The 27,872-nt window shown below is 44.7% G+C and overlaps 1 protein-coding gene across 3 annotated transcripts; it reads right to left on the bottom strand.

The window, feature by feature from the left end:
- Positions 1 to 1,561: 1,561 nt before the first annotated feature.
- Positions 1,562 to 27,872, bottom strand: LOC310759395 (phosphatidylinositol 3,4,5-trisphosphate 3-phosphatase TPTE2-like). Of its 3 annotated transcripts, none has more exons than XM_083606575.1 (19): positions 27,571 to 27,872; positions 25,942 to 26,035; positions 23,130 to 23,207; positions 22,051 to 22,098; positions 21,265 to 21,426; positions 19,796 to 19,915; positions 18,429 to 18,528; positions 17,634 to 17,697; positions 15,430 to 15,494; positions 14,336 to 14,396; positions 13,724 to 13,805; positions 12,612 to 12,700; positions 11,408 to 11,469; positions 10,134 to 10,214; positions 9,245 to 9,350; positions 6,779 to 6,876; positions 5,183 to 5,281; positions 3,800 to 3,870; positions 1,562 to 1,869 (listed from the first exon to the last, which is right to left on the bottom strand). In XM_083606575.1, exons 2-19 carry the CDS (start codon positions 25,989 to 25,991, stop codon positions 1,767 to 1,769), a joined length of 1,539 nt encoding a protein of 512 aa, XP_083462701.1. In that variant the 5' UTR covers positions 25,992 to 26,035; positions 27,571 to 27,872; the 3' UTR covers positions 1,562 to 1,766. The 3 variants fall into 3 exon arrangements, with proteins under 3 accessions (XP_083462701.1, XP_083462703.1, XP_083462702.1); XM_083606577.1 differs by having other exon boundaries at positions 23,130 to 23,204; positions 27,571 to 27,810; XM_083606576.1 differs by lacking the exon at positions 27,571 to 27,872 and adding an exon at positions 27,172 to 27,260.

Raw genomic sequence — 27,872 nt, 5'->3', positions numbered from 1 at the left:
TGCCGTTAAGTGCAGTAGCCTATATTCACATCTGAGTTTTCTGTTTCGCTACAGTTTTGCAGAGCAGTTTTGCTCCATCTTTTGTGTGCACACTTCTCAGAATATCTTAAAGTAATATTGCCTTTTCCTTTAGGAAGAAACAAAATAAGGGAGAATTACTGGTGTGTAAAAGTGGCAGAGAAGGTTTATGTCTTTTTAAAGACAGCAAATTTAATATGGCCTAAGCTGCTGTAAAGGGATACAAGTGGCGCTGTGGTCTAAACCACTAAGCCTTGGGCTTGCCGATTGGAAGGTCGGCAGTTCGAATCCCCATGACAGGGTGAGCTCCCGTTGTTCAGTCCCAGCTCCTGCCCACCTAGCAGCTTGAAAGCATGTTAAGTGCAAGTAGATAAATAGGTACTGCTCCGGTGGGAAGGTAAACGGTGTTTCCGTGTGCTGCTCTGGTTCGCCAGAAGTGGCTTAGTCATGCTGGCCACATGACCCAGAAGCTGTCAGCAGACAAACGCCGGCTCCCTCGGCCTATAGAGCGAGATGATCGCTGCAACCCCAGAGTCGTCCGCGACTGGACCTAACGGTCAGCGGTCCCTTTATCTTTAAGCTGCTGTAAACCGGAGCCCACTTAGTACTGTCCAAAAAACCCCTCAAATTTGCTATCCTTCAGGTCAACTCTAATCCCACGTGAGGTCTAGAATTTGGGAATCTAGTTGGTTCCATGAGCCTCTTCATGGAAGAGGGCAGAGAACATTCCAATTTGACTGCTTTTGCAATGGGTTGGGTAGGATGACTGGGTTGTATCCTGCGCCATTAAATCAGGGATGAGGAACCTGCCATCAAGCAATAGCTGCAGAGCCACAACACTAGTCACATTCATTATTGCTGGACTCACGGGACTTGCAGTTCCAACGTAATCTAGCAGGCTACCATCTCTACTTTAGAGGTAACCTGTAACCTTTAATAATAATAATATCAAATTGCTGAAGTCAAGTCCTTGAGCCAAACCTCTGGAGGCCTACGTGCAAGTAGCTTACAACAAGGCTGAGCAACTTCCAATTCCAAATAACAAGTCCAGGAAGGGAGTCTGCTGTGCATGTGAAGTGGTCAGTATAACAATATAATGGCCGCTGTATCCCGAGCCTCCCAGTTCCAGGAACATCCACGCCACATCAGCAGAAAAAGGGTACTAAAAGCATTCTTTTCACAATGCTGGGATATTGCATTCCCAGCTATGACTAACCGCAGCGAGCACAGCCAATGGTTAGGAATTATGGGAGTTGAGAGTGCCAAAAATATCCAGTGAGCTGCAGGCTCCGCATTCCTCTTATAAATGCTCAGTTTGATTAAATAAAGATTGCTGCTAGGATTAAATGGGCGAATCTTAACATAGCTAGTCAGATCTTGGTGACCGAAGCAACGTCTAATGGTCTCATTCAGAAGAAGACCATGCACTGTCCACATACCACAGAGTTTGTATTGAGATCAGCCACCTGAGAAGATGGGAAGGGGGTGGGTAGACTTTGAAACACTGGAAACTGTTTTTCACATAGAGACACAAACAAGCTGACAAAATCAATTGTTTTAATCATTATAAGCAACACACACAAAATAGCTAGGCAAGCTCTGTGTTCAATATTCAGTTCTGCAATGTCCTATACAGACACAAATGAGATTTAGAAGGCAATACCATAGCGGTAGCAGAGCATCATGATCCTGGGAAGGAAATAGAATAGGAACTCTTTGTTTTAAAACTTGCCACTGTTCACTTCTGGTTAGCATTCACCAAAGTGCAGCTCCACAGCAAAGTCTTCCCTGAAAGTCTTCCACATCCTTGGTTTGTGTAGGTTATCAATTTCATTTCTAGAAAGGTAAAGCCTGGGGAAAGTGGGGAGGGAAGCATTAATGAAGAGCATGTAAATCCATGTGCAGGGAATGGCACATGTTCAAGTATTTTCCTTCTGTGTTTGATCAACCTATGGTGGAGGAGCTCCCCACACCATTCAGAACCCTGGAGAACTTGGGGTTCCACACCTCACGTGGAACCTATGGCTGCCTCTTGCAGAAGTTACCATTCCCAGCTCATGGGAAGTGATAGCACAGCTATCCTTGCCACCAACCCCTAGCATGTTGATCCAACACAGAAACAGAACACCTGAATAAGTCACACTGGAAATACAAAACGGAGTAGCTACTGGCAGAACACGGGAGCATGTACTTCATCTGTAAATGCTGTCTTCATCTCCAGTTTTAACCACAATCCATTTTTAGCACAAAAGCATGGCTGCCTCCCATTTGCTGGGGACTTATCCTCAAGCTTGTGCTCAGTCATTCTCCTAGCGTTGATGAGCTACAGTAGTAGTTGCAGCTATGGGGCAGCCATTTCTGTTCTGTCCTCCATTTCTCACCATCAATTGCTTCCATTCCATTCCGTTATGCTATAGTTTACCTTTACAGCTCACCTCACTCTCTCCACTGTGGCCAAAACCAATGTAATGAATTATGTGATCAATGTCAATGAAAGGGACACATCCGAAACCATGCAGAAAACAACATTTGTGGACTAAGAACAGCAATAGCAAATACCACTTATATTCGCTTGCATGGTTTCTGTTCCTGACCTCAGATAAATGTGCAAGTTGTGGCCATTTCTATTGTTTCTGATGTCCCTTGTTGCACCCCCAAAAAGAGAATGTACAGCTCAGTCTGCTTTATGAGTTAATAGTGGCTTTTGTTGTCAAGCTAGTGAAATTCTGCTAGCATTCTGACTCAGTAGACTCCCTCTGTCCCTTCATATATTACATAACATAAAGGTAAAGGGAACCCTGACCATTAGGTACAGTCATGACCGACTTTGGGGTTGCGGCGCTCATCTCGCTTTACTAGCCGAGGGAGCCGGCGTACAGCTTCCAGGTCATGTGGCCAGCATGACTAAGCCGCTTCTGGCAAACTAGAGCAGTGCACGGAAACACCGTTTACCTTCCTGCCAGAGCAGTACCTATTTATCTACTTGCACTTTGACATGCTTTCGAACTGCTAGGTTGGCAAGAGAAGGGACCGAGCAACGGGAGCTCACCCCGTCACGGGGATTCAAACTGCCAACTTTCTGATCAGCAAGTCCTAGGCTCTGTGGTTTAACCCACAGCACCACCCACGTCTCTATTACATAACATGCTGGCCTGCAATTGGGGTAGATAATGATTCCTTTCCAATACAGGGCGAGTCTGATTACATGCACCTGGAGACAGATGAGCAAGTGTTCATATTCCTGCTACTTAAAAGTAGCAACATGCCTGCTTAATCTTTAATTTCTCCTACATCGTGTTTATCAGCAGCAATGCTTCAGTAGTGAGCAATGAGGCCTCCATCCCTGAAAGGAAATTGATTTCTCAGTTCTTCACTCAACCAACTTCCTTTATTGGAGACTCGCCCAACAGTGCATTTCAATGTAAGAAAAACCTTCAGAGACTTGAACTCATGCCCTCTTCCCCAACAAAGCAGAGACAGTATTTTTTAGCCTGTATCTTTCTGAAGAGCTAGGCTCAAGGCACGTCCCCAGTAGCAAATGACAGGCTCTACTTTCTTCTGTGGGGTCATGTGAGGGGAAAGGGTTGGTTGTTTACCTTTTAAAAATATATCGCAGTCCCATGGAAGAAAGCAAAGCCTTTCTCTTGATAACGGAGACTTGTGTTGGGCCCATTTCTTCACACAGATAAAAGTTTGTCACACCTGGTTCCCAAGCCAGCCAAAGTTTGAGGGCATCTTAGCTTTTTGTCACAGGCCTCTGATGTCGGTAATTACAGCTTACCTGTTGTCCTCTACAAAGGCTGTGTGGAACCAAAAGAAGAAAGCGCAGTCATCGTAGCCTTTGGGTATAGCCTGTATTTTAAAAGGCAAAAAGACTGAATGTTTAATACCTACTAACCTGTGTATAGTGCTTTCCCATGTTCAAAATGTGTCACATGCATTACCTCCCTGTCACAATCACAACACATCCCAGAAGGCAGTTCTCTCTAAGCGCAGAGTAGAGCCTAGAGCATGTCACCTAAGTCTTCATTGTGAGTTCATGCTACATACAATATTCAAACAAGGGAGACAGACTTCACTCTGAGCCACTACACCAGCTGTTTAATTTAAGATTTAATGTGATTTATTATATTTGATGCTTGTCATTGCATCTGTCAAATAACTCATCCTCTGATACCTATGACCAGGCTTTTTCTGTGTCAAGCTAGTTTCCAATACAGTGCTACCTCGGGTTACATACGCTTCAGGTTACATACGCTTCAGGTTACAGACGCCGCTAACCCAGAAATAGTACCTCGGGTTAAGAACTTTGCTCCAAGATGAGAACAGAAATCGTGCTCCGGCAGCGCAGCAGCAGCAGGAGGCCCCATTAGCTAAAGTGGTGCTTCAGGTTAAGAACAGTTTCAGGTTAAGAATGGACCTCCGGAATGAATTAAGTACTTAACCCAAGGTACCACTGTATTAGTTGTTTTGTTTCCACAATAAACTGCGAATAAATCAAATCTTCCCTTCAGTAACACCTCCTTTACTTTCTGAAATATCACAAGTCACATTCCATTTCTCCAGGTGTTCCTGCGTCTTTAGTTTCATCATAGTTTTCAGGATTTACCTTATTTATCGCTCCATAGGGCGCACCTGACCATAGGGCGCACCTAGTTTTCAGAGGGGGAAATCAAGGAAAAAAATGTGATTCCCTCCCCCCCAGCTCTGGGAGCAGCGGACAGCTGCTTTCCCCCAACGCCAGCCTCAAAGACCAGACTCTCCTGGCTTCAGTGAAAGGAACCTGAAGCCTCCGGAATGCAGCGGGAACTCGTGCTGCGCTCCGAAGCCTTCAGGCGGCTATCCCTGAAGCCAAGGAGTCTGCATTCGCTCCATAGGATGCACACACATTTCCCCTTAATTTTTGGAGGGGGAAAAGTGCGTCCTATAGAGCGAAAAATACGGTAGATTCCACGGGTCAAAAGGCAGGTTATAAAAACCAACAATTCCCTATCCACTTTTATAATTCTGAATGTTAAGCAGGATTTAAATATCTGAAATAAATAAAGGCCAGCAGGTGTGTTTAACGAAGCGAACCTTGTGTTTGAGATGGGTCAGCAATGGCTATAGAGGACACAACTGCTGTGTGAGAGAAATATAAAAGATCCACAGTTCATTTACTTACAGATGAAGAAGATTCGAATCTGACTTTCACATCTTTGCTAACTATGGGACAGCATTCAAAAGCAATTACTACCCAGTCGTTTTCGCCATCGAAGAACAACTGAAAGTAGATGGGACATCTCATTAACGATGAACTATTCTTGTTACAAAATGCATGAACTTTTATCTACTGAATCAACTATAGCCTCCTACTGGGCCAGCTTGGAAAGTAAGGTCCAGCAGCCCCCCCCCCAACTTAATTTGCCCTCTGAAAACTAATTTGGTCTGGTAACTTTCCTTTGGCCCCATTAAAACATGAAATTCTTGGCTACTCCTCAAATCGCCTAGCAACACTCCCTCCTGTTAATCTATTACTACTTAGGAGAACACAGCTGGAAAGTAAGGTTCACAGGCATTGCTGTTGAGGGAAGATTTTAGAGCACCATACACTGCCAAATTCTGTTGAGCTAGAAGATGGACACCTTTTCTTCCATCCATGCTTTTCTTTTAAAATGTAAGGTATTTTAGGGAAACAATTTCCTGCCTACCGCATTTCATCCCGTGTGTGTTATTCCTGCATGTCCCAATCTAAGAAATATGCTGCATTTATGTAATATATATTAACTGGGGGGCGGTGGAACCAATATGTGGTCATTGCCCCCCCCCGTTTTGTTTAAAAGGATGCCAGTCGTAACTCCAGCTCAGAAGAAGTGCTTAGCTTCTACAAAATGTGCAAAATGTGTTAAATGATGCAGGAATGACAGAGCAGCTGGGCGGCTTGCCAATAACCTCATCCCAAGAGCACCTGTGACATCCATGCAATTTATTCAGAATGCGGCAGCTAGACTGGTGACTGGGAGTGGCCACAGAGACCACATAACACCGGTCCTGAAAGACCTACATTGGCTCCCAGTCCGTTTCCAAGCACAATTCAAAGGGTTGGTGCTGACCTTTAAAGCCCTAAACGGCCTCAACCCAGTATACCTGAAGGAGCGTCTCCACCCCCATCGTTCAGCCTGGACACTGAGGTTCAGGTCTGAGGGCCTTCTGGCAGTTCACTCCCTGCGAGAAGCCAAGTTACAGGGAACCAGGCAGAGGGCCTTCTTGGTAGTGGCGCCCGCCCTGTGGAAAGCCCTCCCATCAGATGTCAAGGAAATAAACAACTATCTGACATTTAGAAGACATCTGAAGGCAGCCCTGTTTAGGGAAGTTTTTAATGTTTGAAGTTTTATTCTGTTTTTAACGTTCTGTTGAAAGCCACCCAGAGTGGCTGGGGAAACCCAGCCAGATGGGCAGGGTAGAAAGAATAAATTATGATTATGATTCCACACAATTATAAGAACAGCAGGAATGCAAAGGCCATTTGTGAGAAACACTGCGTTTTCCAGAATTCTAGAATGCTTCACTTTTAGAATGCTCAAAACATTAGCTCTCCTTGCATCAAAAGCATACCCCCAAAGTACGTCTAGCAGATTCACATTAATTATAGGGATTAAGAAATCCATTGCACAGAAAGAATCTTAAATATACCACCAGTTGCAAAAACTCTGGACAGGTAACAATTTCTTACGCCAGTCACTCATGACAGGTTTTTAAAACTAACCCAGGAGTCCCTTACCTGGCAGTTTTCTTGGGTTGCACAAACACAATGAAATACCACTTGCTTTTCCATTATTATCTTCACCCTCAAATCACTCCCATTGCCTTTCCCAACTCCTAAAAAAAGAGTTTTTTTTTTAAAAGGTTAAATAGTGATAGCAGGACAATTATGAGGCTGAATTTCAAGGACTGGTGCTGAATTGTCTCCTGCAAACTCTTTAAAAAGTAAACTTGCATCACAACAGAGGAAAGGAGGACATTAAGTGCCACTAGAAATCCGAGAATGGTATAGGTGCAATATACTCTGAACAGAAAGCCAAACTAATTGTAAATAATGTGGTTACAGAAGAGTTCAAGATTGAAAAAGGGACACGTCAGGGGTGCCCTATCTCCCCACTACTTTTTATATCGGTCCTGGAGGTTTTGCTTAATATGATTAGGAGGGACCAGTTGGTTAAAGGGATTCAGGTCGGAGCTAAACAATATAAACTGAGAGCATTTGCAGATGATTTAGTACTTACATTGCAAGAGCCAGAAGCTAGCACGAAAAGAGTTTTGGAAATAATTCAAGAGTTTGGTCAAATGGCAGGATTTAAATTGAATAAGTCTAAGACAAAGGTTTTGGAGAAAAATTTGACACAGATAGAAAAAGAAAGGTTTCAGAACGAGACAGGGTTGACTGTGGTTAAAAAAGTGAAATATTTGGGTATAAATATGACAGCTAAAAATGTGAATTTGTTTAAAGATAATTATGAAAAAACTTGGAGAGAAGTGAAAAAAGATTTGGAGATTCTTAAAGCTCCAACTTAAAGCTTTCCTTGTTAGGCCGTATTGCAGTTATAAAAATGAATGTATTGCCAAGAATGTTGTTTTTGTTCCAAGCATTGCAAATAATTGATAAAATGGATTGTTTCAAGAGGTGGCAAAAAGACATATCTAAATTTGTCTGGCAGGGCAAAAAGCCCAGAATTAAATTTAAGATATTAACGGATTCAAAGGAAAGAGGGGGGTTTGCCCTGCCAGACTTTAAACTTTACTATGAAGCGGCAGCTTTCTGCTGGCTGAAAGAATGGCTACTTCTTGAAAACACAGACATTTTGGATTTGGAAGGTTTTAATAACATTTTTGGGTGGCATGCATATTTGTGGTATGACAAGGTTAAAGCACATAAAAGTTTCAAAAATCATATTGTCAGAAAAGCACTATTAAATGTCTGGGTCAGATATAAAGACTTGCTGGAAAATAAAACTCCAAGGTGGCTGTCGCCAATGGAAGCTAAGGCAGTTAAAAAGTTAAATATGGAGTCCAAGTGGCCAAGATACTGGGAAATTTTGGAAAAGGAAGGGGACAAATTGAGATTGCAGAGTTTTGAGAAATTAAAAGGGAAGGTGAGAGACTGGTTCCACTACCATCAAATAAATGAAGCGTTTAAACTGGACAGTAAAATTGGCTTCCAGGTGGAAAAATCAAAATTGGAGACAGAACTGTTAGAACCCAGTATTAAGAATTTGTCCAAAATGTACAATTTGCTGCTGAAATGGAATACACAAGATGAAACGGTTAAATCGGTCATGATTAAATGGGCTCAGGACATTGGTCATAATATCTTGTTTGCTGATTGGGAAAAGTTGTGGACCACCGGGATAAAATTTACGGCATGTAATGCCTTAAGAGAAAACATTATGAAAATGATATATAGGTGGTACATAACCCCAGTCAAGCTTGCAAAGATTTACCATGTGCCTGACAACAAATGTTGGAAATGTAAAGAAACCGAAGGTACATTTTTTCATCTTTGGTGGACTTGCCCGAAGATTAAGGCATTCTGGGAAATGATCTATAATGAACTTAAAAAGGTATTTAAATATACTTTCCCCAAGAAACCAGAGGCCTTTCTCTTGGGTATTGTCGGCCAAGGGGTGTCAAAGACGGATATAACTTTCTTTATGTATGCGACAACAGCAGCTAGAATACTCATTGCGAAGTACTGGAAGACGCAAGAACTACCCACACTGGAAGAATGGCAGATGAAGGTGATAGACTATATGGGCTTGGCAGAAATGACGAGCAGAATCCGAAACCAGGGAAGAGAAGCAGCGCAAGAAGAATGGAAAAAATTCAAGGACTATTTAAAGAAATATTACAAAGTTAATGAAAGTTAGAATGATGTTGGACTGGAAAGTAAATGGTTACTATTAGTAATGGTTAAGACAAGGAGAATAAGGAAGAATAGTCTAAATTTAAATTAAAATAAGGGAAGATTTGCTGAACAATCGATAAGAATTTGGAATACAGAAAGGGGAGGCATGAGGAAGTCGGGGAAGATAGGATATGAAATTAGGATATGAAATGATACATGTTTTTTGTTTTGTTTTTGTCTTTGTATGCTTATGTTTGTTGTGTTGTGTCTATATGGAAAAATAAAAATATTATAAAAAAAAAAAAAGTGCCACTAGAAATCCTACCGCATTTTAGCAGCGCTTACCATGGATAGCGTAGAGCTTTATGCTTTTTATTTCAAGCGGTCTCGCTTTTGGGAGCTGCAGGTTGTACTTCCATTTCAAGGTTGCGTAATACTCAACGTACCTATTCTGCAAAGAAAATTTGAGCGCGCCTTGAGAAATAAGTTACAAACAAGCTGCAGCATTTTCAAAGCTAAAAGCAAATTTCCCAACTCAACCCTGAAGTAAGAGCAACCTTTTGGCTGCTAGAGAAGGTGACCTTCAAACCCCATCACTGCAAGCCTTGCCTTACCCAAACACTCCCAAATCCTGGACTCATCATATGTTATAACACAGGGGTCCCCAAACTAAGGCCCGTGGGCCGGATAAGGCCCAAGGGACTTGTTTATCCGGCCCACAGCAACCCCCGCCGCCTGCTCTTACCGGCGCTGCGCTGCGTGACTGCCCACTTCTGGGTCGGAGGAGCACTGGAAATAGCTTGTGCGCATGCGTTATTTGCGCATGCACAAGTGTTATTTCCAGTGCACATCCGGGTCAGAGGAGGCCTGTGCACATGCGCACAAGCTCTTTCTGGTGCTCCTCCTACCTGGAAGTGCGCCAGAAATAGCGTGTGCGCACACATATGGGCACGCGCTCCCCCGCCCTCTGGCCCGCCACGCGATCGCCGCTGGAGACACTGGCCCGAGGCGCAGTAAGTTTGCTGATCCCTATTATAACGCCATAGTATTATTGGTTGTTCGCTGGACTGAAGGCACTCTAGGCGCCATCCAGAAATGCAGAGGTATGAGAAGGGTGGTGCAGGAAAAATGGTCAGTTATAGAGCTAAATCGTGACATTCTGCAAGTTGTGTTAATCCCTTGCTACGATACTGGTTCCAGTGTCTTTAACCGAGACGTCATTGTAGACTCTTACCTGTGATGGAGTTTCAACACCCTGAAACTTGGAGCTTGTGCTTTCATCGGTTCTTCTTTTACCAAAGTACTGTAAACTTTCCTAAAAAAAGGAAGATGATAACAGGTGTCGCCATATTTTGTAGTGTTTCGTTTTAAACCAAGGAACTATAAAGTGTTATTTTAGAGACACAGGCTTGGAGGCCAAGTTTTCCCTCTGTTCACATTAGAGCGGGGTGGATTCCGCCAACTTCCTCTTTTATCTGCTCCCTTCCGCCTTATCCCTACACCATTCCTCCAAAAGCAGGTTTTCAAGGGAGACAAGAGGCTGCAGAGTTAAAAGGAGCTGGGAAAGTCCACGCCTGGTGAACGTGAAGTTTGCTCCTGCGTACAGATTGGCTATGTACACATTAGTGGCTTATAACACAACATTCCTCTCCAGAACCATTGGTTTTCTCTGATGGTACTGTTCTGTTTACAGAAGGATCTTCGATACATTAGAGTCATGGGGGAGATTCTTTTGTGTCAATTGCTTGTTCCCTATGTAGCCCCTTTCCCGCCATCTTCTATGTTGTTCAACAATCCCACAACACTCGGGGGGGGGGGGATGGCAAAATCACCCCTTGCTTTTTCTCTTCTCCTAAAAAGACACTGCTGGAATTTTTCCAACAACAGCCCTGGGGTTAAGTAACACGTTTACCAGTCAAATTTCATCATTTTTTCCCGTCTGAGAGCTACATTCCTTTCTGAGCAATCTTCCAGAAGTCACATGGCAGTGGTAGGCAAGGCAGAGGCAAAAGTAGGTGGAGGAATTGGTGCAAATTTTACCTTTGTAAGCAGGCTAATTTCTACGTACACTACTCTCAAAAATCCAGGCAAGCAAGAAAGCCCTGAAGGCTGTATTCAGAACCTGGGCCTAGGGCACTCCAGCTCTGGACTCGATCAAACATTTCCCTTGGAAGTGACAGAAAAAAATCCACATGGTGGTAGCAGTGTTTGCATACTGCTTACTATGTGGTTCAGCCAAATTGCATTGAGGGGTGAGGCCTCACTCTGCGCATTGGGCATTTCTGGCAATAGGGGGATGGTGCTATAAACAAGGTGCACGCCTCCTGCAACTGAGCTGAACCATGTATATAAACTTCAGGTTGTCATGCCACTTAAATGAATCGCCACCCAGGTGGAAGACATTCTTCAGCATTCCCTGCACACAGAAAAGCAACTCTTTGGTCTTTGAGAGAATTAAAGCACACAAGTTCAAAGGGAAGATTTAATGTGTGCCATCGCTTTACGTACCTTTGCACTTTCAAACAGGCTGTTCTCAATAAGCCAGATGCAAATCATGGTGCCAGTTCTTCCTGCAGTTTAAAAAAAGGGGCAGGGAATCAAGACTTCTGAGGAAAGTCATCAGGGTTGGATTCGAGTTGTACTCAAGAAGGGAACCACTAGCGCATTCAGATTATGCTACATAAGAGATAGCTCAGTCAGTAGAGAGTGAGACTCTTGAACTCACGACCCCAAGATTGAACCCCACATTGGGCAAAAGATTCCTGCGTTGCAGAGGGCTGGACTAGATTATCCCTGCGGTCCCTTCCAACTCTATAATTCTATCATGTGAATTACAAAGAACGGTTGGAGGAGCTGGGGATGTTTAGCCTGGCAAAGAGGAGACTGAGAGGAGATATGATTGCCATCTTCAAATATCTAAAGGGCTGTCGCGTGGAAGATGGAACAAGCTTGTTTTCTTCTACTCTAGAGGGTAGGGTCTGTACCAATGGATTTAAGTTACAGTGGTACCTCGGGTTAAGTACTTTATTCGTTCCAGAGGTCTGTACTTAACCTGAAACTGTTCTTAACCTGAAGCACCACTTTAGCTAATGGGGCCTCCTGCTGCTGCCGCGCCGCCAGAGCACAATTTCTGTTCTCATCCTGAAGCAAAGTTCTTAACCTGAAGCACTATTTCTGGGTTAGCGGAGTCTGTAACCTGAAGCGTATGTAACCCGAGGTACCACTGTACATGATTAACTTAATTAAGTTGCAGTTTTTATTCAAGAGTTCCAACTTTTGTAGTCTTCCAACCCACCTTCCTTTAAAATAGCAGCTTTTAAGTAGCAAAATATAACCAACTCTGAGTTCCTCAATCCAAAATTTTGAAGAGGGACCAAGAGCTGTGATGGACCAGGTAATTATTTGGACTGTAGCTCAGTGGAAGGGCACTGTCATCTCCAAAGAGGGCTGGGAATTTGCCTGAAACCCTGGAGGTTCACTTCAGTCATGTACTGAACTAGTTGAACCAACAAGTCTGACCTGGCAATAAGGCAGTTTCTCAGGTCATTCTGCCTCAACTACCTATTTCAGAAAAATAGCGGTGATCATTTAATACTGGAACACCAGAAGCTTTTGTAAACTAGCGAAACAGAAAATAAAACACCTTAAAAAAAAAAAAGTTCAACCTCCTTCAGTTCCATGTCAATGTTTCCACTAAAAAGGACTTACTTACCCTTTCCTCCTTTGCAATGTATTGCTATGACATTGTTGTCATCTTGTAACATCCATTCCATCACGCTATGCGTGAATTGGACCATCTCCCTTAAGGGCAGAAAGAGGAATCTCACTTAATTTTTCTTTTCTGAGATGTTCGGGGAGGGGGGGACCGGGGACCTAACACAAAATCATTTTATCAGAGCAATAATAAGCCCTTAGCAGCTTGGGATCAGTTTACCTGAAACGTTGGCTTGTGTACGTGCTTGACCCCTTTTAGTCTGTGGAACTTGCAATATTACAAGTGCCAAACAACATTCACAAGCAGACTGATCTTTTGGGGTGGCAGCTCCAGTGCTTTGGAACTTCCTAGTAAAGGTAAAGGGACCCCTGACCATTAGGTTCAGTCGTGGTCGACTCTGGGGTTGTGGCGCTCATCTCGCTCTATAGGCCGAGGGAGCCAGTGTACAGCTTCCGGGTCATGTGGCCAGCATGACTAAGCCGCTTCTGGCGAACCAGAGCAGTGCACAGAAACAGCGTTTACCTTCCCGCCGGAGCGGTACCTATTTATCTACTTGCACTTTGACGTGCTTTCGAACTGCTAGGTTGGCAGGAGCAGGGACCGAGCAACGGGAGCTCACCCCGTCGCGGGGATTCGAACCGCCGACCTTCTGATCGGCAAGTCCTAGGCTCTGTGGTTTAACCCACAGTGCCACCCGCGTCCCTTTGGAACTTCCTAGGCCCTCACTAAAACACTTTTAAGAAGTTGACTAAAAAACATTATTCCAGCAAGCCAACTCAGACAATAATTTAGTTATGCATACCTGTCTTGAATTTGTTTTCTGTGCATTATTGATAATTTTATAGTAATTTTTGGACATTGTTTAGAGATTTTTGAAAGTGATCCATACATAAATGAAATACATTAACCAAGTTAAATCTTGTCTGGCTTGGAAATATCTTGTTTCAATGCCATTTACAAAAAAACATTGGCACCGTGCTTTTTAATTTTCTCTGAACTGGTTTCTCATGAACTAGAGACATTTGCATTCTTCAGCTGCCCTGATGGGTCTTTTTATTTAAATTTTCTCTCCTTATATACACACAGAAGCACCTTGAAATTATACTTACTCTAGGGTGGGAACATTATGGTCATCAATAAATATTCTCTCCACCCTGTAATGGAATATCTTTGGGTCATAGCCCTGTTCACCTGCAGGGGAGGGGAAGAGTATGTCAAATATTTTTATTTATTTTATAAAATTTATTCACTCTTTGATTGTAAATAGAACCACCAAGCAATTTACTCAAAAAAAGCCAATAAAAGACCAATCTAAAACCAGGTATTAAAAAAAATTCAAAATACAATTAAAATCAGCTAAGCTAAAAACAGATTAAAAACTCATGTCAGCTTCTACATGTCTGGATCTTGAACATTTAAATCAACCCCAAACAGCAGCTTTTCGTTCCAAAGTCTCAAGTGAATGCCTTGAGTGGGGTTAGAAAGACAAAACCACACCTGTCACAGTTGCCACTATGATGCATGGCATGAAGAAGTCATTTGAACAAATGAAGCATTTAGTATAACAAAACTTTAAGCGATATGGAGATGGGGTGACATTTAAGAGGTCAAAATGTGAAAAAGTGGCCGTTATGGTATACGCTCAGAAGTAAGATGCCTCCTTTGCAAGTTTTATTCTATGCATAACTAAATTAAAAACGATTTAAATAGGAGATGCTTACTGCAAAGGTTGTAGACTTTGTAGTGCCCTTCATGTTTCGTATCCAAAAACCTTGCAACTTCCTATAAAAGCAGGAGGAGATATTCAAAGGACGCGAGAAGCATTAGGACCCAATGATGAGGCAATGCATTTGTGAAACCCATTTCAGAATTCATGGAAGCCAATTTAAGCAAAATTGAGATCTCCCCATGTGCAAAGAGGTCTTCAGTGCCAACATATTGCTGTAGATATGGTTGGATTCCAGCAATGTGTTAGGCTTAGCCTTAGCGGGGAGATTAAATACACATTAAGAACCTATGAATGCAGAGGAAGTCAATGTTGCGCATTCCTAATCTTGTTGGAAACCCATAAGCCACTGCCAACATGGTCAATATTCAGAGATGTAGCCCAAACAACACACGGACAGCACCATGTTGAGGAAGACTGGCTTAGGTAGACATCTAGACAAAATTTAAGTCTACTGCCACCTCTACACCATGCATTTAAAGCATGTTCAAAGCACTGAACACTTTCCCCAAAGAATGCTGGGAACTGCAATAGTTTACCCCTCAAAGAGCCACAATTCCCAGCACCCTTCACTATAGTTCCCAGGATTACTTGTGGGAAGCCATGTGTATGTTTAAATGGATGGTGTGGATGCGACCAGACTTTTGAGTTGCCCTTAAAAAGGTAGTGCGGAGAAGAAAATGTTTAACACCTGCAGCTTATTGGCTGATAATTCTAAAGACACAGCACACCCATTTTTGAAGGCCCAAAACAAATCCTAACTCTGACCCTCTGATCATAGAGTAAAATAATCAAGCATAATGCCAGCAGCCTGGCATTAGATCTGGCAAGGAAAGGAAGGAAAACAAATTGCCATCAATTAAGTAAATATTTTAGTTGTTTATCTAGCTTCTAAGTCAATTACAGCCATCAAAATCTAAGTAAATTATCATGTTATCAACCCCTCAACCCCGGAACTTGAAGAAAGGGCGTAATTTCTCTTAAATTACAAGTGTGGAATAAAAAGAAAAAACCGTATCAATTAAAAAAGCAATATGCCATATTTATACAGTGAGAACTATTTGCACAGACTTTCAGAATTTATGCTACCTTTATAGGATTCCTGTACCAAGACTGCTTCCCAGAAGATGGAAAGGACATTGCTATAACACGAGCTGAGAGATAAAAGCACACACATAGGCTGTAATAAGTCTAATGAGACCGCAAAACACTTGCTGGTTTATAACTTGCAGTATTTCAGTTCAAAGTATTTGTTTTCACAGAGATTAGACTTCAGACTTCTGACAGCTCAGGCGTTCATCCTCATGAACAACTAGACTTTTGCAAGTAAGACAAACTAAGAAGCTTCTTCTGTGCTATCTCAATTTCCCCCTTTAAATCCAACTTTAAAATAGCGTAATCCCATGGACCATTTGTGCACACAGTCGTGTAAGAATTTTATCCAACTCTTATAACATGAAGGGCTAAAAACAGTCCTAAAGTAAAGGTAAAGGGACCCCTGACCATTAGGTCCAGTAGTGACCGACTCTGGGGTTGCGGCGCTCATCTCGCTCTATTGGCCGAGGGAGCCGGCGTACAGCTGGCCAGCATGATTAAGCCGCTTCTGGCGAACCAGAGCAGCACATGGAAACGCCGTTTACCTTCCCGCCGGAGCAGTACCTATTTATCTACTTGCACTTTGACGTGCTTTCAAACTGCTAGGTTGGCAGGAGCAGAGACTGAGCAACAGGAGCTCACCCCGTCGCGGGGATTCGAACCGCTGACCTTCTGATCGGCAAGCCCTAGGCTCTGTGGTTTAACCCACAGCGCCACCCGCGTCCCTTCAAAAACAGTCCTAGTGGGGCTGATTTGTGTGGTGGTGAAGGACAGCATAGGGGAATTAAGCCCACCTGTTTGAACATGTGGACACGTGAGTGAAAAGTCTGCATATAGCTAACAAATCACTAAAACCTGATACAACTGAAAGTTTTGACTTGTGCTGGGGCTTGCAGCCGTGCAAAATTGATGGCTGGGCTTTTGGTCAGAGAGGAGTAGGTTCAAGTCCCCATTCAGTTATGAGGCTGACTGGTTAGCTTAGCTGAGCAGATCACTGCATCTCAGACCTGCTTCCCTCATAAGGTTCTTATAACACAAAAATAGAATTCCTACCCAGCTGCCTTAAGCCCCTTAGACAACAAAGAGGCACATAGATGGATTTATATATATTTAAGCAGGTTTAAGATTCTTCACTGATGGAGAAAGACAGGTTCTGGTATGCCTTTTCAGTGTTGGCTCCTTGTACATGGAACTCCCTCCCCCTTTGCCCGTGGCCCAGCAGAGCAGAATCGGAACCCACAGCCTGCACACACAAGACCTAGACATTAGGGTAAGCAGACTACCATGTGACAGCAGTGAATGCTTTGTTTCCCTCCTGTTGGACCAGCACTCTAGCCTCTGTCAGGACCACTGGCCCACAGCACCATTTCACATTTAAGCAAAGTCTCTACTGTGGGTGTTAGCGCCGCAAGTCTGTCTTGTCATTTAGATCAGCAATCAAGAGCTACCATATTTTTCGCTCCATAAGACGCACCTGACCATAAGACGCACCTAGTTTCTAGAGGGGGAATGCCAGAAAAAAATGTTCTTTAAAGGGAGCGCTGAGCAGAGCCTGTATGCATCCCAGGTTCTGCTCAGCGCTCCCTTTCACGAGCCGCATGGAGCATGTGTGCGGCGCTTGCAGGCTTTTCCCTGGGGAAAAGCCCCCAAGAGCCGCACACATGCTCTGCGTGGCTCTTTAAAGGGAGCGCTGAGCAGAGCCTTTCGTCTGCATTTGCTCCATAAGACGCACACACATTTCCCCTTACTTTTTAGGAGGGGGAAAAGTGCATCTTATGGAGCGAAAAATACAGTAATTCCAAGATGCAAAAGAGGAGAGGTGTGAGCGCAACTCGTATGACCACAAGGTCAAAGCCTGTTCCATTGGCAGAGTGGCAAAAGCAGCGTTTACGTGTCTCTGAGTGCCTTGGCTGTATGTGGTTAGACTTTAACTGCCCAGGACCATCTGCCTAGGCACTTATTCACTTCCTTCAGAGAAGCGATAACCAAGCAAAGGTCACGCATTGCCATGTCTCCCCAGTTAGTAGCTGTCCCAGAAGCAAGGCCAGGAGAGGACAAGAGAAAAAGGAGGCAGTGGCAGACACGCACACACACTTAGTTTTCTTCCACAATTCTTGGCTGCCCGGATCTCGCCAAGCTCCCATGAGAAAAGTTCATAATGATCAACTTCTTCCCTTTCACCAAGTTATTATACACACCAGTGACATACGTGAGGTCCAGATCAAAGCCATCTTTTGTGTAACGCCTTTTGTTTTCTGATACCTGCCAGCAACACACATAGAAGAAAATTAAAGAGGGAAGTTGGGAAACAAATAGGCTAGTTTAGTCTGACAGATGTCACTATTTCCAAGGCTGCCCATAACGGCTTAAAAAAAATAAAATTAGAACAGCAGCCAAAGTCTTAAATATAAGGCGAGAAATCTGAATATCTGCACTCCGAATCATGCAAGTATGACTGATCTTGATTGTTCTACATTTTTAAAGCATTTCTGTACTGCCTATTAATTAGAGTCCTTCAAGTCAACTTAAAATAGAAATACAACAATTAGAATATTTTAATGTTGATATTGATTTGTTTATGTAAAACATATTGGGGATGTCTACTAAAGTGCAATACAAACTCTTGGACAGTGGTACCTCTGGTTGCGAACGGGATCCGTTCCGGAGCCCTGTTCGCAACATGAGCAGAACGCAACCCGCGTCTGCGTGTGCTGTGATTCGTCACTTCTGCGCATGCGCGTGACGTCAGTTTGAGCGTCTGCTCATGCGCAAGCAGCGAAACCCGGAAGTAACCCTTTCCGGGTCGCTGCAGAGCGCAACCTGAAAATGCTCAACCTGAAGCAAACACAACACGAGGTATGACTGTAATATAAAAAAGTCAAACAGAAACAGGAGCAGAAAGGCAAGCAGCCAAGATAACTACATGTGCCTCCTCCCAGGGAGAAAGACCTTGTGTCTCGCTCCCATAGTTGACAAGGCCCCGTGTCGCTTACTATCCTCCTTGTGAGCTTTTCCAGTCGTTCCTTCTCCGATGCCAGTCGAAATATTCGTATCAGAATTATAACCCTCAGGATACGAAAAATAATAACCGCTCTGGTGAAAAGGGAGAGAAAAAAGTGGTCAGCATAACAATATGAAAAGCTCGCAAGAGGCGACATGTTTATGTCTGTCTACAATGCACAGCTTCAACAGTCTTTCTAGATGGAGGTGTTCATAGGCATGACAAGTCAAGTGTGTGCAGTCCTTGCAAACTGCACAGAGTTATCAGTATGCTAAGCTTCTGTGACCAGATCTTATCATAAATAAAGAGCACCTGATGTTGTTTAAAAAGGTAAAGGGACCCCTGACCATTAGGTCCACTCATGGCCCACTCTGGAGTTACGGCGCTCATCTTGCTTTATTGGCCGAGGAAGCCAGCGTACAGCTTCCAGGTCATGTGGCCAGCAGGACTAAGCCGCTTCTGGTGAACCAGAGCAGCACACGGAAACGCCGTTTACCTTCCCACTGGAGCGGTACCTATTTATCTACTTGCACTTTGACGTGCTCTCGAACTGCTAGGTTGGCAGGAGCTGGGACCGAACAACAGGAGCTCACCCCGTCGCAGGGATTCGAACCGCCGACCTTCTGATCAGCAAGTCCTAGGCTCTGTGGTTTAACCCACAGCGCCACCCGTGTCCCTACCTGATGTTTAGGTGCAGATAAATAATCCACACCGTATATTGAAAGCACTTTAAGGGTGCTGAGTGCTGTTAGCAGACCAGTCATTCAAAGAGCTAGAATATTGACAAGATATCAGTGGATAGATAACCAGTTAAAAAGCACAGTACACTAAATCTAACCAAATGAGGACAACATGATGGACAAGGGAAAGAGAAAAGCAACTGAAATACAGGGACTGTTTTGTGGTTATTTTTTAAAGCTTTTATGGTTTAAAACATCATGATATACCATTAAACAAAAAAGAACCACTCTTACACTGTAAAATGCCCTGTGATCCCCTCTTGAAGGGAGGTATTATAAATTTAATGAAACAAATAAATTGCATGATGAGGTTTTGAACACAAATAAGAGACAGAAACGAAGCTGGAGAGGCCCAAAGGTTGGATGTGATCACAAGGTGCCTGTTAGGGGGCAATGTTTTTAAATTTATATTTATCTGTTAAATTTATATACCGCCCTTCACCAAAAGATCTGATTACATTAGCAGCCCCACTCAACATCCAGCACTTTTAAAAGCCAAATTATCCACATGCTTGTTTGCATTTTGTCTTCACCACCAAAGAAGAAAAACAGACATCTGTGAAAGGAAGGAGGGAGGAGGGAGAGAGAGAGAAGGAAGAAGATTCTGCACTCTCCTTGCCTTGGAATGAGGCTTATTCCGCTGAAGTCAGAGACGGCGTACACAAAATCGATCAGCAGCGTAACCCCGACAATGATAGCATCCAGAATATTTAGCTTGGATTCAAAGTACTTTTCGAAGCTGAAATGAAAAAGGGATCTGCAGAAGACAGCTAGCAACAATGATTTAGCAGCAGCTGCTCACTTTGACAAGTACCTTGTAGGCCACCTAAGATTATTCAACATTTAGCATGTGTAGGGGCTTAAGAAGTCAATTTTGCAAGGAGACATTGGTCCAAGTATCATGCTGCAGGTATAAACCACGGTTAGTCCTGGAAAGCCCTGTTCAGCGGAGGCCACCTGCAGGGGTTAGCCACCCATGTGCACCAGTCTGCCCTCCAGAGCCCTTGCATAAGGTCTCTGCGATTATCCCCTTGAATGCACGATGCACAAAGACTGTTCGGTCTTCCTGTTCCCGTTTGCATTGGTTCAGCCTCTCCTACACTGAACACACTCAGTGGCCTTGCGTTTTCCTGGTTTTTTAGATGTGACGGCCATTTTATATTGTGCCATGCAGCCATTTTGTGAGTGTCATGCACAGCAAATTCCAGATGTGCCCCCTATCCCAGAATGGTTGGGCTAAAGTAAGCTCTGCTCATGCCCAGAACTGGGCCTGTACACAAGAGTTACAAGAAAATGCCGGTTTTAAATATGAGACTGAACGAGCCATAACACGGGCACGCATCACATTGGGGTAGGGCACCAAAAAGAACAGCTCAACTATGCACACTAACAGCCAACTCAGATACTGCATTCTGACAGCGCAGGATTTCGGCCAGTGCGTGTGGTTTCTTTGCACAGTGCGCCGAGCTGAGGGGGTGCAGAATTGAGCAGGCCCATAATTTGGGGGCACAAAATATTGGCCTTGCACAGGGTGCTGTATTATGAAAGATTAACAAAGTCTGCCCTGGCGTAGACAAAATGAGGCTAAGAAACAAGAGAAGGAATCTGTAAGCTTTGGGGAGGGAGGTTTCCAGAAGTGCAAAAATTCTTAAAGGGAAAAAAAACCTAAGGGGGCAAACCCCCACTCTCTCAAAAGAAAAAAACACCCCAATACCCATGACCAATTGCTCAGTGGCTACAGAATATTGACTGCTGGGGAAGGAAAAAATGGGGAGAGGGGACTGAATCAGTTGTGTGTGTGTGAATAGAACACAATATCTTGAAAAGAGGTGGTGGAATTCTGAACAGGAGCAGTCAGCACAACAGGCTTCACTTGTTCTTCCCGTTTCCTAAAGAACATTTTTTAAGCCTTTCTCCCTATTCCAGATGCAGTAAGAATACTGCTGCAAGGGGGTTTTATGGGGAACTTTAAGACCTCTCTGCTAGACCTCTGAATGCAAGGTCAATGCCTTATTCTATGAAAACTTACGCAGCTAAAAAAACAACGGTTTCACAGCAGCACAGATTTACAATGATTCCTGCTCTTACCCTTCAATGGACACTCGCAGGAGGACATCAAAGAGGAAGAAGAATGCTATGGCCAGAGAGATATTTCCAATCATGACATCAAGAGAGTGGTATTTGTGAGCAATCATTAGAGACAGAATCACAAGTGAGATGTCCACAAAAATAAGCACAATTCCAAAAAGCCTAAAATAAGCGAAGAAAATGGGGAAGAAAAGGAGAAAGACGGTCACTTCAAGGGAAGAATCATGCAAATGGAAATAAAAATGATTTTCCTTCATTGTAGTGCAAATATTACTCCTGGAAAAGGGAAAGACAAATGTGCTTTTATGAAGACCTATTTAACACAATAAAGAACTGGGCAATCTTTGTCCACCAATTCAGCTTCGGTCTGTAGAGGAGTCCACGTGTTCAGCAGGCAGAAAGGTGTGGCAACCAATTTGCAGCTGTATTGCAGAGCAAAGCAACTTACTAATGCAAGTATCTTGGCTGATCTCAGGTTTCCAGAAAATTGATATCCCGTTATGTGTCGTACAACCCGGAAGCAGACTTGTGTGCAGTACAGATTTGGGCAAATGTTACTCAGCTGGAAACATTCCATATTGCAAGCATTTGATGTGCTTAGAAATTATGCCTAAGCCACCGAAAGTTGGTTGGCTGGGAGAACAAATGAATCAAAGTTGCTTTCCTTAAATGAGAGCAATTTTCATGTTTGCAATTCTGCAAGTAGAAAGCTGTAAGGTATCAAGTTTGCCAATCTACAATTGCCTTCCCATGTTTCACTGATGTTCATGTTGTGGTAATACTTACCTGAATCCAAAAGACATCACAAACTGGGAGACTTTTTTCTTTATTAGGCTGGTTCAGGGGGAGAAAGGGAAATTATTAATATTACTATTATTAGGACTATGATCAGGGTTTCAAAGAAATAGTAACTGAACAAATCAAGCCTACTAAACAAAAAGGTATTTCACCTGAAATATTTCTATCCTGCCCTTCATTGTAAAACAACGCCAATAAAACATAAATCATATACATAAAGCAGCAGCATATAAAACAAGGCACATAAATCACAAGCAAATGTTTAATTGCAATGCAACAAAAAAGCCCTTCACAAGTCCGCAAGGAGGCAGCTATTTTTATAGCGGTTAAAGTCAGCAATTTCTGTAGTTCAGCTATATGACTGTGGCAATATGGACACCTGTATACCTACTGCATTCAAAGCTTTTCATTTTTAAAAACACTGCTTTTCCAGGGCTCCTGGTTCTAGGCTGCGATCCCGTTACTGGCTTAAACTGCAACTAGGTCGTTCCTTTTCTCAATTTGGATCAAAGCTGGCTCAGGGAAAACACATCAGAATGCAGCATATTTCTCAAGGATAGATATGGATTGCAACCAACATCACAAACCACAGGGGTGCAAACTGGATGCCATGCGGCCATTGGGCAGAAAAAAAGGTAGAAACTGTTATGTACTGAAGTTCTCACCCTGGGCCAGCAGGGGGTTACTGTAGATAGTTTTCACTCAGGTCCACATATGCAAATAAGGGTTTGAAAGTGACGTTCAGTGATTGGATAGGTACAGAAAATGGTTACTGTTGCGTTCTTGTGGAGCTCTACATAAGCAGGCTGGCTGAACCCTTCAGTTCAGTTCTGTTCCAACTTACAAATAAAGAGCTGCCTTGGAGAAATCGCTGCATCGTCTGCTATGTCTACCCACTATTTAACTGCTTATAGGATACTGTTAAGTTTTGTGAGGACCACAGTTGGAGCTGGCAAAACGAATACTGTCATTTCAGCAAGCTCAATTTAAAATAGCAGAGAGAAGGCGATGAAGAGGTAATCCATCACTCCTACTTGTCTGGCACATTTTCTCCAAGTTCAACTCACTCTGTAGAAGAGTCTGATTCAGCTTCCTCTTTCTCAGCACCATCGTCAAGATCCATTTCAATCTCCCTGATCCGACTTCTACCATGGAATTAATTGGGGAAGCAGATATATTAACAGAATTCCTTCTTGCGACAAGAAATAAGAGCTAAAGTGATGGGGGTTAACAAGCAGTCAACAAGCTCACCTCCTCCCTGAAAGTTAACGGATTTCAGCAGTGAGCTTGTACCAGCCTGTGGTGAAAGCTTAATGGAAAGCAGTTATGTCAGATTCTCATTTTTACTGAGTGAACGGCTACCACCACTTTACACCCATCTCTTTTCTCACAAGACTTCAAGCCCTGGAAGCAGCAGATCAAGGTCAGCGATAGCAAGAGGCATGCGCAGAGAGGGCATTTTGCGGCGACCAGCCTTCTGCAGCATGTGACTTCTGCCGCAACCACACACTGCCCTCAGAGTTCGAAATTCACCAGGCGCATTTTCTACCTGGCTATCGGCCACTTGCGACCAAGTGAAGATGTCTGGGCATCAGGATGGTGCCTGACATCACCACCATCTGAAGGTGTGTGCCTGGGGATCCCGTGACTGTTTTCGCACACTAAAAAGGTAAAGATAAAGGGACCCCTGACCATTAGGTCTAGTCGTGACCGACTCTGGGGTTGTGGTGCTCATCTCGCTTTATTGGCTGAGGGAGACGGCGGACAGCTTCCGGGTCATGTGGCCAGCATGACTTAGCCGCTTCTGGCGAACCAGAGCAGCGCACGGAAACGCCGTTTACCTTCCCACCGGAGCAGTACCTATTTATCTACTTGCACTTTGACGTGCTTTCGAACTGATAGGTTGGCAGGAGCAGGAACTGAGCAACAGGAGCTCACCCCGTCGCGGGGATTCGAACCGCCGACCTTCTGATCGGCAAGTCCTAGGCTCTGTGGTTTAACCCACAGCGCCACCCGCGTTCCTTGGCAGTGTTTGTACATCACTTTAAATCATGGTAAGCTTAACTATGGTTGAAAGGGGAACATGCATTGTGCTGTTGCACAGGGTAAAAATCACAGGAACTTCACTCCTCCCCTGCTTCTACCATGCTGCTGGGAACTAAGCCATGATTTGGTTTTGTCCAACCCAGGCTCCTAGCTTGGCTTTCTCCAAACAAACCACAAGTTGTAACCAAGATTCTTGACTTAACATCCAGCAAGTCCTAGGCTCTGTGGTTTAACCCACAGCGCCACCCGCGTCCCTTTTTCGCACACTAGTACCACATTATGTAGAATTCTCAGTTATATTTTATCTGCACCATCAGAATAAATTTTAGGAACCAAGACGTCATTTCTGTGCAGCCTGAGCAAGAGCAGCAAACGACGTTGTAGTTAATTGTTGTCGTTTGCCCTTCACTTACCCCACTTCACTGACCTGCTCACAGCTGTGAAGAATATCCCTACATTATGAATGGTCCATGTCCCCATTAAGAAAAAGAGGTAGGAATAGGCCAACATATATGTGGACTGCACCTGGGTCAAGCAGGTTTTCCTCTTCAACTTTTCCAAGTTCTTAACCTAGCTCAAGGTCGTCATCTAAACTAGCCAGATGTTTGATTGAGAATCAATCACAGTCAGTTCATCATTTGAAAAATAAGACTTTAGAGCTGCCTTGTCCAGAAATTTTGGTGACTGCAAACTTGGTTTAAGGAGCCATTTGGCAACTAGCTTATATATCTGAGTTTCTAACACTGGTTGACCTGCCCAGGTGCCCACTTGCGTGCAAGGTAAAGGTAAAGGGACCCCTGACCATTAGGTCCAGTCGTGGCAGACTCTGGGGTTGCGGCGCACATCTTGCTTTATTGGCCGAGGGAGCCGGTGTACAGCTTCTGGGTCATGTGGCCAGCATGAGTAAGCCGCCTCTGGCGAACCAGGGCAGCGCACGGAAACGCCGTTTACCTTCCCGCTGGAGTGGTACCTATTTATCTACTTGCACTTTGACGTGCTTTCGAACTGCTAGGTTGGCAGGAACAGGGACCGAGCAACGGGAGCTCACCCCGTTGCGGGGATTCGAACCGCCAACCTTCTGATCGGCAAGTCCTAGGCTCTGTGGTTTAACCCACAGCGCCACCCGTGTCCTGCGTGCAAGGTAGGCAAGTGTTATCACAAATGGAATAGTATGCAAAGCCAAGTAAATTGCCAGCATACAAGAGTTTCCCTTCCCCTCAAGATTCATCAAAACAGAAGGTTCTGAGAGTTTTCAGGTGGTTCTTGGTACAAGATAGCTTTTGTCAGCCAAAGGCAGGCTGATGTTCTTTATCTTCCCCATCTGGTGATTCAAGATGGGGCAAGTTCTGCTGTTTGGGTCTCTGGCTGCACATCTCCCTTTAGTATGGTAAGCACCAGAGCTAAGAGGTTTGACAGACAGACTTTTAGGATACCGGCATGCAGTTCTCGTCAGTCACCTTAAGAGCAATAGCAATGCCGCCAGATTAGGGTGGTTGGAAGAAGACTTAGGCTGCAATCCTGAAAGGGATTACTTGGGGGACTTTTAAATATGGAGGACAGTGCTGTTAGAGCACCGACAGGGGAAAAATAAGGTGAACAGCAGAAAAGACTTAAGTGGACGGATTTAAGAGGTGTGATTTATAAACTTCATGAACCACATAAAAGGGTTGAAGGATCTATTTGTGTTCTCGCACTATGATATGGAGTCACTAGACACACTTACAGCAGGTTCATGGTCTTAACCCAGGATTTTCTGGTTTCGGCACAGAAAACACACTCGCTTCTACTGACCAGCAAACCCTTCCCAATTATATCCCATTCAGGATAACTCACACTTGAGTGTCATGGGCCACCACATGTTGTCCATCTCTTTCGGTTTCCATTTTTCTCTTGTGGTTTTCGGAGCAAAACAAAACAGATGGTTTCCCTGTTGGGGCAAAATAGGATATCTCCGAAGTTGCTTTATATACACCAGGCTGAAACCCTAACCCCATTTAGGTAAAGGTAAAGGGATCCCTGACAGTTAAGTACAGTCGTGAACAACTCTAGGGTTGCAGTGCTCATCTTGCTTTACTGGCCAAGGGAGCCGGCGTTTGTCCGCAGACAGTTTTTCCGGGTCATGTGGCCAGCATGACTAAGCTGCTTCTGGCGAACCAGAGCATCGCACGGAAACGCCATTTACCTTCCCGCCGGAGCCGTACCTATTTATCTACTTGCACTTTGACGTGCTTTCGAACTGCTAGGTTGGCAGGAGCTGGGACCGAGCAACGGGAGCTCACCCCGTTGCGTCGATTCGAACCGTTGACCTTCTGATCGGCAAGCCCAAGGCTCGGTGGTTTAGACCACAGTGCCTGGGGGTTAAGTCTTACTTATATTTTAAAATCAGATCAAAGCAGGTTGGGGGTCCCATGTCTAATTGAAGACTACTGGCTTTTACAACAATCTTACAGTGCCTTTCACTCTTAATATTTCAGACCAGAGGCTATGCTCACCGCCCTTCCAACCTTGCTAAATAAAGCACCGAATTGCACCAGAGAAGCTTGCGATGTTTGCACCGACTTGCATACAGGTGGCTGTAGTAGTTCATAGTGTTCAAACCTTTTTAGGGGAGTTTCACCCCCCCCCCAATGACAATGCCGATAGATTTTGCACATGAACACAGACCCAAGTTCAGACTCCTCTTTCCATGCCAACGTTTGCTTTGTCAAGGCTCCCCTAAAACCCACTCAGGACAGAGGAAAAACTGCAACCTTGTGGGTCGTCATTCTCCTACCCATGGTCTTTGTGAGAACCAGCCCTTTATTCGTATATCCTCCCCCTTCAAGAAACCCTTTCATTGGGACTTTCGGCCCATCTCCACCCCGATTACTCCTTGCCCTCGCGAAGGGATCATTTTCACAAGGTTGTTTTTTGGGTGGGCTGTCCGTGCTTCCAAACGCCTGAAAGTCACGACAGGGGCTTCTCCCCCCACCTGGTCAATTCTGCCTCTGCATAGTTAACGCAGGTTTGGTTTGCTTTCCCATCCCACCCCCCCGGGTCGAGGCAGAGCAATAAGTCATTTACCTTAGCAGGGGACAAGCTCAGCTCCAATAATGAAACCCTTCCAAGGGCGGGGAGGGGGGTCGAAACTCGTGACAAGCAGGTAGGTGGTTGGAGAGCACCATAGGAGGGGGAGGGAGAAGGAAATGGGACCGGGGGGAGGCGGGAAGCGAGAGAAAAAGCTTTCCGCGTTTTTACGCACGCCTGAAAAGTTGCCAGAGCGCGCGCGGCAAGGAGACTAAAGGAGTCCTATTGTGGGTCGAGTGACCTAGAACTGGGAGAAAAGAAAGCGCGGGGGAACCAAAGCCCCTCTTTCAGCCGCCGGGGAGAAATCCCTCGGATCTCCTCCAACCGCACGGGCGCAAAACCAAGGCGCAAAAAGCGCCGCGCGTTTGGAGAGGCCACTTTTGCGCGTCGCCTCACCTCTCGCCTCCCGCGCGTCTCTCCGGCGCAGCGCTAAAGGCTCCCTGCCCGTCGCCTCAGGGCTAAAGGAAACTCGCCGAGCGACCGGCGGCGGCGGGGAGAGCCGGGCGTCGCCAAGCGCAGCTTCATGCCGGCCTGGCGGAGACTCCACCTGATCCAGATTCGCGCCTGATTTATGGGGCCGGGGCGGCGGCGCGGCCGGTCAGCCGGCGGGGGGCGCAGTCAACCGCGCCGGGTTCCAGCCTGCCTGGCCCTCGAACGCCGTTGCCAGGGCCACCGAGAGGCCACCATTATCCCCGGGG

The sequence above is a fragment of the Podarcis filfolensis genome (assembly GCF_964270895.1).
Source record: "Podarcis filfolensis genome assembly, chromosome: 3".
In the NCBI taxonomy this organism is placed as follows: domain Eukaryota; kingdom Metazoa; phylum Chordata; class Lepidosauria; order Squamata; family Lacertidae; genus Podarcis; species Podarcis filfolensis.
The sequence above is the reverse complement of the archived record's forward strand: the minus strand, read 5'-3'. Positions and strand labels throughout refer to the sequence as shown.

What these genes read in the sequence shown, in the direction of transcription:
- LOC310759395 (XM_083606575.1), bottom strand. Translation starts at nt 25,991, where the DNA reads ATGGAAACCGAAAGAGATGGACAACATGTGGTGGCCCATGACACTCAA. An exon ending in GGTACAGGAATCCTATAAAG is followed by an intron (nt 14,397 to 15,429) that starts GTAGCATAAATT and finishes CTGCTTTTATAG; the next exon opens with GAAGTTGCAAGGTTTTTGGA. An exon ending in CAAAGTCTACAACCTTTGCA is followed by an intron (nt 13,806 to 14,335) that starts GTAAGCATCTCC and finishes CCTCCCCTGCAG; the next exon opens with GTGAACAGGGCTATGACCCA.